Here is an 11572-nt window from a genome sequence, read left to right as displayed (position 1 = left end):
GCTAAAAATCGAACGATTTCCATTCGTTCGAACGATTGTAAGCATTCGATCGAATGAAAAGCATTCAATCGAATGCTTCGATCGTTCGATTCGAATGAAAATCGTTCGATCGAACGATTAAAATCCTTCGATCGTTCGAATCGAACGATTTTAGCGGGTGTTCGAAGTTCGCGAACTGTTCGCGAACGTTCGCATTTTTTGCCGGTGTTCGCGAACGGCGTTCGCGAACACCAAATCGGCAGTTCGCTACATCCCTACCAACAATACTTCGCTTCAGTGGTGTTCCTCTTTCCCTGTCATCTCTCCTAATACTATTAAATGGTAAGGGGTGATGCCTGAGGTCAGGTTGTCACCTTCAACTAAGGGCTCTGTGGGGAAAGGTTATCAATATATTATCATATTATTGAAATTAGACTTGTTATTTACTTTGGCTTATTATGGGCAGCAGGACAGAAACATTTAACCCGCAATCTAGTAAGGTGCCTATTTACTAAAGTGCAATAAAACTTTGTGCCAAAATCAACACCAAAATGATCTCAATTTAGTTATATAGCTACTTTACCCCCATTTGCCTATTTGCAGGAAAACAGTTACATAGATTATTTTGGAAGCACAAAAATTATCTCCAAATAGCTCCAAATTAAGGAAACGCCATCTCCCATAGACTCTATTTTATCCAAATAATCCAAATTTCTTATTATGATTTCCTTTTTCTCTGTAATAATAAAACAGTGCCTTGTGCTTGAACCTAACTAAGATATAATTAATCCTTATTGGAAGCAAAACCAGCCTATTGGATTTATTTGATGTTTACGCGATTTTCTAGTAAACTTAAAGGGATACTGTCATGGGAAAAAATGAATCAGTTAATAGTGCTGCTGCACCAGAATTCTGCACTGAAATTCATTTCTCAAAAGAGCAAACAGATTTTTTTATATTCAATTTTGAAATCACAATGCAGACACAAGTCACATGACCAGGGGCAGTTTGGAAATTGACAAAATGTCTAGCCCCTTGTCATGATTTCAGTGCAGAATTCTGCTGGATTAGCACTATTAACTGATATGTTTTGAAAAAAACATGTTTTCCGATGACAGGATCCCTTTAAGGTATGAAGAACCAAATTACAAGAAAGATGCTCGTGATCCCGAGCATTCTGGATAACAGGTCCCATACCTGTATTTTTTTGCAAGAGTTCATGAGATTGGTTTATTCATTTGGCATGTCATATTACAACAATACATTTGACACCATTTTGCTATACCAATTTGCAATATTTATAAAAGAAAATCTACTTAATTTGAATTTTAATGCACTTTAGTACACAGACTCCTGAATACAAACAGCACACAGAGATAAATGGCTGCATGTATTTAGCTAAGACCTATCAATGCATACAAGATCTAAGTCAAAGCAAATATTATAGAAAAGCTAATACATGTGCTCCAGAAAATCAGACAACTACAGGTCTGCCGTCTCAGGTATGAATTTCATTGCCCACCCCCGGGGTGTCCTGTTGAAGCTGGGTCTTTGGCACATTAGTTCCAGTCCGCTGGTGGCCTCCTCTATCTGAGCTTGTAGTTCTTCAAACATTGTAGGAGCATTTGTATTATCAAGTACTGATAAACTCCCAAAAGGGATTGGAGTGCTGCAAAACATGAAATGAAATATAGAAATAAATACATTACATTTTAATTTATTGTATTAATGTTATGCTGGTATATTCATGTGCAATTTTAATTAAGGTGCAGATTTATTCTCATGGTTGGACTGGGCCAGGAGGACACCTGGAAAAAATTTAGTGGGCTTCGCTGACCCAGATCCACTCCCCGCCTAAGACCATGGGAGACCCCTGACCTCTCCCATTGTCCCCCGATCACAGGCATAAGAAGAAAAAAAACAGGTGCTGGTGGAGGGGGGTCTCGGCTGGAGCTTGGGAACGGGTTTTGGGGCCCCTAAGGCAGCAATCCCGGTTGGCCCTGGACCTCCAGTCCAACATTGCTTACTCTGCCTCTCTTGCCTGAATTTTGAATGGGGCTTAATTGATCACCTCTGCAGCTCCTAACTCAGAGATGTCAACTTACCCATGTCATGAGGGTGATAATGATCCAGTCCTGGATGTGTCTCAAAAGGCTTGGATGGTTATTAGCCTCCTCACATGGGGTTGGTTTAGTTCTCTGCTAACCAAACATCAACATACTGATTTTGTTGCAGGAACTCCAGCTGGCTGAGGACCATAATGAACCATGGATGTGATCTATGGGCAGCTTCAACCTCTTTGAGACCCAACATGATATGCTGTTTTAGGGATCAAACCTACCCCAAATTGTCAAAATCAGTCAAAGATTCACTAACTTTGGCAACACATGGATCAACATAAGCTTAAACATTGATGAATGCAAGGTTTTGCACTTGGACAAAAACATTTCTAGTTATACATAAATTAAAGGGATACTGTCATGGTAAAAAAAATTTTTTTCAAAATTAATCAGTTAATAGTGCTGCTCCAGCAGAATTCTGCACTGAAATCCATTTTTCAAAAGAGCAAATAGATTTTTTTTATATTCAATTTTGAAATCTGACATGGGGCTAGACATTTTGTCGATTTCCCAGCTGCCCCGGTCATGTGACTTGTGCCTGCACTTTAGGAGAGAAATGCTTTTCGGCAGGCTGCTGTTTTTCCTTCTCAATGTAACTGAATGTGTCTCAGTGAGACATGGGTTTTTACTATTGAGTGTTGTTCTTAGATCTACCAGGCAGCTGTTATCTTGTGTTAGGGAACTACTATCTGGATATCTTCCCATTGTTCTTTTGTTTGGCTGCTGGGGGGAAATAGGGAGGGGGGTGATATCACTCCAACTTGCAGTACAGCAGTAAAGAGTGATTGAAGTTTATCAGAGCACAAGTCACATGACTTGGGGCAGCTGGTAAATTGGCAATATGTCTAGCCCCATGTCAGAATTGTCAAAATTGAATATAAAAAAATCTGTTTGCTCTTTTGAAAAATGGATTTCAGTGCAGAATTCTGCTGGGGCAGCACTATTAACTGATTCATTTTGAAATTTTTTTTTTCCCATGACAGTATCCCTTTAAGTAGTAAAAGGACCGCAACTATTAAGTCTGGAGTCCAGTTTGTTCTTATGGAGAAGAGGTACTTGCTAAGGATGTGACGATTCTTTACCAAGATGTTAGAGGGATATATATATATATATATATATATATATATATATATACACATACAAATAACGGGATCTTTTTTCTTATAGATTTAAACAAAGGACAAGATACATCCACAGCTAAAAACAGTTCCATACAATAATCTGTGTGTGTATGCTGGTCCTCCAATTGCAACTGGATACAGGAACCGGGCAGGTTTTAACATTTCCTCTGCCAATGTTCCATATCTACCAGAACAACAGCTCCTCTTTACACTCTGCTATTCTGATTAGAGCAATACTAAAGTGGCCATACTATGCGTGGTCCCTTGTAAACTCTCCTTCTATTCAACCTCTAGGCCGATTGGTAGAAGAGTAGAGGACAGTGTAGGAGATTGGCTCGAGTATGGCCTCCTTAGACTTTAGAAAAGGCATTTTAAGCCAAATCAATGAAAATATGTCTTTGCTAGGACAGTGGTGATTCTGCGGAATCCTCTGGCGGTGATGCGATGGCTAATTCCCATAAAAAAAGGGCTTGCTTGTCTTTTTGGACAAGCTAAATATGCAAGGCCACAGTAATATCCAGGTTAGCATCATTATGTTGTAGCATTATTTTGTCTTTACATAGAGACATAAGGACCTGTGCTAATCATATTTTACAACAGGGGGTGCATAATTTGTTATTATACACACGTTTCAGTGAGTCATGACAAAACTTAGGTACAGTATCCCTTAAGACACTTTTTATCACTCTAATGCCATCCTCTTTTCTTTTTCTAATTCCAACCTCCCCATATGGCCTTTCCACGACTCTGGCTGCAGCAGGGATACTGCTCCAACAGGCTGGAGTATCACAGTATCTCTGGCTTATTGAACATTCTAGGCTTAAAATAAGTTGGAAATCACAGTTCAGCCATGGCACCAGTAAGGTAAGGCAGCCTGGGCTGTGTGTTGGAGACAAGAATGATGTAACTATGATTTGTAACTAATATTTTGGAGAAAATTGGCAGTATCTCTGTATTACAAAGATATACAACCAACTGTCTGGCCATAAAGAAAAAGAAACCCTTCTTATTCTGATAGGAAACAGCCTTTCTGAGTAGCGTACTAAAAGTTGGATGTGTCTGATACTCTTCAAAACAAAAATGTTGTTTGTGCTTTTTGAAAATTGGAGCCAGCTAGTCTCAATCACATCAAGTTTGTTCTTGCTGTTCCTTCTGTTCAGTACATACGTGTAACAAGTCCGTGGTGGGTAGAACAATTTGTATTCTAACAAACAAGGTTGAACAGAGAGAAAGAAAGAGACAGGCCCATGGCACTGCCCCGGGAAAAACAGACTTTGTTAAATTGTTGAAGAAGCATGAAAGGTACTATTGGAAATGGAGTATTGGCTGAAGGAGAGATTCTTCTACATTACTTCAAGGGTCGAAACCAGCAGTGAAGAAAGGGCCAAACATTGAGTTCATTTGCGATTACATATACAAATAACATTAAAACCGCTGAACATTTTAAATGAATGTATATTGGAAAACTGCTTGGAATTACATTTCAATATGCCAAGAAAATGAACCTATAACAAAATATGCAGGTGAACGTGACAGTTTGTAGCAGCACATGTGCTAGTGCTCTATATAGCCATATGGGAACAGGGCTGTTTTCGTTCAGGCCCTGTGGGAGTTTGCAGCTATCAATATAATTTATCATTTTAAGTTTTCCAGTGATAAAGACAGGATGGAAGTTTTATGAGAATTTCTAAAAATAAACAAATCAGATTGTAGACTGTAACTTACTGAAATTAACTACCTCTGACAACACACATGGTTTAAATGACTTCCATACACATAAGCCATGAGCCGAAATCCTTTCAACCACGTGTGTTCAGCCAAACTGGTTGCCTGTTGCAGGTTAGAAAAGACTGATGTTTGGAGTGTTTGTTGGGGGTGGAGGGGGGCACTGCTGAAATCAATAGAACCAACCATCTGGTTTTGATGGTGTTTCCATGTATCTCAAAGATCCCCAAATAGTGGTTCTAGAGAAACTTGTTGCTCAACAAGCCTTTTGATGTTGCTCCCAGTGGCCTCAAAGCAGGTGTTAATTTTTGGATTTATGAAATGGAGGCAACTTTTGGTGGCATATACTGCCAAACAGAGCCTCCTGTAGGCTGCCACTCAACATAGGGCTACCAAATAATCAATTAGAGCTTATTGGACACCCCCTTGGAATTTGTTCATGGGTGTGCTGCTCCATAACTTTTTTATATTTAATAGTGGCTCATGATTAAAAAAGTTTGGGGATCCCTTATGTATCTAAAGCCATCTTATGAGATAAGAGGTGCTGAACCACCTGAGGGGCCCAAAGTTTGGTAGCCACTCTCAAAAAGTACTTTAGAGTTTTTGGTTCAAACATTGATTAAAAATTCACTTTTAGCACATGAAAAGATTATACCTAACTAAAAATGCCATCTAAATGCTGTAGAAGTAAATAGGGATTGTCACCAACTGTCACCTTTACTGACCTTCAGGTTGGTCCACATCCTCTGCACTGAGTGAGCCACGTGGTTGGAGCAGCCCAAAAATCAGGCCGAAATACCATAAATGTTAATCCAAATCAATTTCTGCATAGATCAAGATCTGTAGCTTTAACTCATGCTCAACTTCATTTATCCTGAGCTGTCAAGTAGCAATGAACCAATTACACATAATGAAATAATTTATTTTTTTACAGTGCATTCCCTGGAGTTATTTATTTTATAAGTCTTTCAAAAGGCCAGTTTCAATTAAACTTTGCTCAAAGAGTGAAAATTACAACTGCACACATCAATAGAAAGATGGTGGTGATAACTTATTATGTAGTGATATAGAGCGTTTTAGGTTACAGGGAAGATAACTGGGTACTGTTATCACAAGTGTTTTCATTTGCTGAATAAGACAGAATGTGGCTTGCAGGCAAATGGCTTCAATTAATTCATCATTGCAGAGTACAGATGACTAGGAACTAAGAAGGTGTTTTAATGCCAATTCTAAATATAGATCATGCTAATATCATATTCTCCAAGGCAAATTTAGCATTTCGTCATAGGAGGTTGAAATTAATTTATTATGGATAGCTTCATATTCCAAAGAAAAATAATCAAATCTGTTTGACCAATTCCTTAGGGTTTGAATCCACAATTTGTGAAGGCTAAACCTTGATTAAATCTCAGTTGGGATGATACCCATAGGAACATGTAGATTCTATTTCTTATGGAAACATTAAATATAAATATGGACCTGAGGTTCCCAAGCTGTGATGCTGGCGTGTCTTAGGGAAGGCTCAGAGCAGTCATTGTGGGGGACTAGTCTGAAGGCTAGTGAGACTGAGATTTGGAGAAAAAAGATATAATTATCCTAAATATTCATAGAAGCCCAGATTTAAAGTTAAAGGACAATAAAGGTTTAGTGAATGGGGGGGTGGCAATTTATGAGAAAAAGATGCAATAGGTGCACCAATTTTTCAGCAAAGTTAGCCATTATATTGGCAAGACTTATTTGCTGTCCTAATTATCCTTTTTTTCATCAATGTGTTATTTCTCTGTAATAAGAGAGCAACACACTCAGTGGCGTAATGATAGAGGAAGCAGGCCCTATAGTCATGGGGGGGGTTGGGAAAAAGGGGGGCCCTTGACCTTAGAGGCGGCTTTCTCTATAGCTTGAAAATCCCCCCTCCCTAGCCACTTCTTTAAAATTTGATGCGCAAATTATATCCTTTTAAGCCACCTTGGACACAGGCACATCTTTGTCTTGCCAAAGAAGGTGGTATATTTTGTGTGTGGTCAACATAAAACCTTCAAACACTCTAAACATCTTAATTTTCTAGGGTGCTTTACTTGATAATATACCCCAAAACACAATTAACGAAAACTCTATGTTCAGCTGTTTGACCTCTTATGAGCAAGAAGACTAATGTCTTATGGAAAAACTGCTCTGTGTCTTTTTGCATTCATGCAGGTTTAGTACCATAAGTACTAAGGGGGCAATTTTACATGCAGCTAAATGCTTTAATGTTTTTATTCATAACTGCTTATGTAAGAAACAAATATTTTTTTTAGAAAAGGGCCAGTACCTGTTAAAGCTGTGGTATGTGACATTAAGAGGAGTCTTCGGGGGTTCAGGTAGGGATTCAGTAACAGATACCATTGTTTCTACGTTCTGCTCCTCAACCCATGGCGAAATGTATGACTTGGGGATGGCTGTGCTATTAAACTTCTCATAAGGAATCTCTTTCCAAGGGGCTGAGTAACCTTTCAATACAAAAGACAAAAAGAGTTTTATGCAATTGAAACATTTATAATGATAGCATAACCACTAGAAAAATGTGTCATACTAATGCTATTTTGGTTGCTGGATTTGTGCACCCGCTTACTCCAGCAAAGAGTCTTCTAACAGAAGTCACAGTTGTGGACTTGGTCTTGCTAGATAAATCCAATAATAAGAGCAAACTAGCTAGCAAGCCTATGATCTCTGGTAGCAACCAGCCACTTGTAGGCTCTTAAAATAGGTCTTACCTAGTCTTACAGTCTGCTGAGACATAGCTATAGGGGGTAGAGAGTTGGACTAGAACCACCATGGGCACAAATATTTAGGTATAATGGAATAAAACTGTACCTGAAGGTAAGGACAAAATGAGGGGATGGGATTAAGACACATGTGAATGTTGGGGACAATAATATGGGACCTCTGCATAATATTTTTGCATCAGGACCCAGGAGCCTCTGCTATGCTCCTGTTTTAAGAAGATACACATTCCCTGCCAACACTTTATAGGAAAGTAGTAATGTAACGAGGGAGAGATTCCCTTATTTTGTGCCCTAGTATAACGGGTGTCATATGCAGTCTTTAGAGCTTGTTCAAGATAGTGCTTAATACCTGGTGCTATTGCCCCTGGATTGAGGCACATCTTCATCTGTAAGACTTTTGCAGTCTTTTTGGGTACATTGGGGGGAGTTTTGCTGTCTCCTCTAGGTATTAAGATCTCTGAGTGAAACCGCTCCCCCCTATGCATTCCTTCATTAGCTGTTGTGTGATCACCATTTGCTGTTTGAACAGACTGTATGAGATTCATATTGCTGCCTGCCTGAAAGAAGGAGAGGTCTAATGAGCATTATTTTCCCATTCAGAATAATCAAACCTATTTTAGCCTTTCCAATAGGAGTTCAAAAAGCTCTATGTGAATTGGAAAGACAAGAGTAAGAGGTAGGGGCTCAATAATACACATGCACAACCTTCTTCTTTTCTGCAGCCAAAACCGCCAGTAAAAACCAGAGTGCATCTACATCATACAAGCATATGTAACTTCCAATGTAGCATATTTGACTTCCATTGAAGTCTATGTAGTGTGTTTCACTGCAAAGTTATGCCTCACCCATGTTCTGTTATGAACATGCATCATTTTATACTCTAGTGGTCAATGTTTGCTCCAAGATCTGTGCACCAGTACATACAAGAGTCATCTTGGGAGCACCCAGATTCTGTAAGAACCCTCCAAAATGCACACACAGATTTTGTTAATGCAAAAATACATATCTGGATAAAAAACATTCGTAGAGGTACTCACATTGATTTGGTGTGGTGGGTATTCAAATGTATATCTCTGCACTCGCTTCTGTCTCTCCAAGTACATACAGGAGCCACGATTGCGCTTCAGGTTAAGCTCTTCCAACATCAAATCTTGAGGGACACTCACCTTCTTGCCCAGGTCTAGCTGCCCATCTAGCTGTGGGGCTGCCAGAAAAATGGCAGTGCTTATATGTAATGAAAATTTTGCTATAATATTTGGGAAGAACATAATGTATTTGTTCTACTCACCCTGCCCTGTGAGTTCTCTCACTATTGCTGCTGCTTTTGCCTTGGGCCCCCTCATCGTATCCAATGGGGAAGGATTCATTTTTTTCTGGCTGGGAAGAGAAACATATGTTCACATTAAGGCCTGATCTTATTGCAGTTGGACAGTATTTGAAAATGGATCCAGTTTTTTAGATCTAAACAACGAAAACCCTTGGGAATAGAAAGTCATGTTTACTAATGATAAAAGCCATTGTAAATCAAACAAAGCAACCTGAGAAGATCTTATCACATGACCTGTTTACCAAAAATTCTTCCATTACCCACTATGGTCACTGTATATTGATTGATGTTTGTTTTGGAACTAAACTGCCCTTCTAGCAATATATATACACGTTGGTGGAATAAATATACTGGTTTCATTTGTAAAGAGGTTTCTAAGATATTAAAGAAGTCTGAACCCTAAGGTAAACTGGAGCAACTATGTATTTCCAAGCCTAGGAAATAAGAATTAATACAGTACTTAGATTCTGTTTTTGACACATGTCTTTTAGATAGATATTGAGATATGGAGCTGTCATTTGAAAACAGAAACCCTAATATTCTACCCTAAGTGACCCAACTTAAAAACTATATATTTAAAGCCAAATGTTTTGCTCTCAAGTTGCCCCTGAATGTAACTTTGATTCTTGGTTATATTTTTAATGAGGACACTGTTTCAACTCTTGTGTTAAGTGATGAACCCACCTGTTTATGGAGATCAGCTTCTCTATATCTTCTCCTTGTCTGTCTGTATATGTCCTTGGGTCGAACAGTTTCCTTCAGAGCAGGTATATTTAGTTGTATCTCCCTTTTACTCCTAGTTGTACTTGCTTGTGTATATCTCAGTAATGTTTAACAAATTATTTTAATCCATCACAGTCTGCATCAGCCTTCTCCAGTCTCCAGTGATCTGTATTCTGACTTACCCTTCTCCTCTACTTCACTATATTGTACATCTGTCACTGTCTATCTTTTATGAACTTTCTTTTCTCCCTCCCTCCTGTGTGATAATATGTGCAGTTGCTTCCTCGCTGGGTCCCCTCTGTGTCTCCTTCAGTCTTTTTCCTTTCTTTCCTTCTGACTTGGTCTTCTTCTAGTGACCTAATGTCGCTATTATTGGCCAATAGGGGTAATGTTAACCCAAATGACATTGTTTGTGACATCGAAGCCCAGCCAAATTAAATGACCCATGACATATTTATATACATTGACACTCTTAGCCTGACCTTTTTCTGCAAAGCACTGTGGCAATTTAACTTTCTATTTAAGAAGAGGAGAGGATGGGGAAACTTCCATAGGAGTTGTGTTCTGCATGCGGTTGCAAAGATTTAATGTAACTGGGTTACAAGTTTCTCCAACTATTTACCAACTTTCCTGGGCCTTTGGCACACTTTAGGGATAAGTAAACCTTTAAAATAAGTGATGTAAAATTGATGAGGGGGATATTCTAAGTACTTTTGCAATGTACATTCATTATTTATTCTTTTTTCATTCCAAGATATTAAGGGAAATATGTACTGGACCCGCAAGTATGACAACCAATGAATTAGACACTTAAACAGCATGTTTGCCGTTCCGATGTTTCATGACAAAGATGTAGAATGCTATCTTTGACACCTATGACCAGGGCTATTTTAATTCTCAGTCTGGACCTGCCTATGACATCAGGGGTGCTGCTGCCACGAGGCAATTGATAAATTTGCCTCAGACGGCAGCAGCCTGCGAGTTACCAGGGGCACCAGAAAGCCTAATTTCCACCAGAAATTTGGCTCTTCTAGTGCAGAGAATGCAACTGCACTCTCTGTACTAGTGATGTAGCCCCCTTGGATCCACTCCAGCACAGGAAAGGTAAGCTATGAGGGATGAGGGGATTGGCGGCATCATAGGAGTCACCTTAGGTAGCACAGGAGATTGATTTGCTCCTGTATCACATGACTATAAAACTAGAGGCCTGCGGGCCAAATGTAGCCCTCCAAGGAATTCCTATGGTCATTGGTCTGTTCAATGGCTGCTAAACTTCCACTTCCATGGGAGAAGTTAGACTCACAGTTTAAAGGGCAATTCACCTTCATTAGTAAAACTGTAATAAAACATAAAAACTACAGAAATGTGTTCAAACTTTCATAACCTGGCAAATTATGTAAAATGGGCATGGTAATTAGGGGATGTGGCCGCAAAAGGGCGTGGTCAAAATTTCACCGGCAATTTTGTTTTGTCCCTCTTTCCTTTTCCAGAATGTTGGGAGGTGTGGGAGCTGTAGTACAGTAACATTAGTAATGGATTCTGCCAATGGCATGAGAGGACTGTGATAGTTGTGCCATGATTCCTAAGCTGTGAGTAATGGGGTGTAATGAGTCATATGTAGCCCATGTCAAGGGTTCCCCTTTTCAGAAAATGAATACTGGCCTTCCTGTATCGGTCATCTTTCCTCCCTATTAATAACATTGCCTTCAAGTTTCATTTTTACCACCCAAGCCAATAAAATAACAGCCAGCTGGCAACCATCACCATGTTCTACTTTGGGGTGGGTATTAAGGGATATTTTTGTGTTACCAG

General features: G+C 39.3%; 1 protein-coding gene across 1 annotated transcript; it reads right to left on the bottom strand.

The window, feature by feature from the left end:
- Nucleotides 1-1113: 1113 nt before the first annotated feature.
- Nucleotides 1114-10080, bottom strand: myoz3.L (myozenin 3 L homeolog). Its single transcript, XM_018251995.2, has 6 exons — nt 9722-10080; nt 8999-9087; nt 8748-8914; nt 8060-8267; nt 7257-7434; nt 1114-1648 (listed from the first exon to the last, which is right to left on the bottom strand). The coding sequence occupies exons 2-6, from the start codon at nt 9075-9077 to the stop codon at nt 1462-1464; spliced, it is 819 nt and encodes a 272-aa protein (XP_018107484.1). The 5' UTR covers nt 9078-9087; nt 9722-10080; the 3' UTR covers nt 1114-1461.
- Between the last annotated feature and the right edge of the window lie 1492 nt (nt 10081-11572).

The sequence above is a fragment of the Xenopus laevis genome, chromosome 3L (assembly GCF_017654675.1).
Source record: "Xenopus laevis strain J_2021 chromosome 3L, Xenopus_laevis_v10.1, whole genome shotgun sequence".
Taxonomy (NCBI): Eukaryota; Metazoa; Chordata; class Amphibia; order Anura; family Pipidae; genus Xenopus; species Xenopus laevis.
This window is presented reverse-complemented; position numbering and strand designations above follow the sequence as displayed.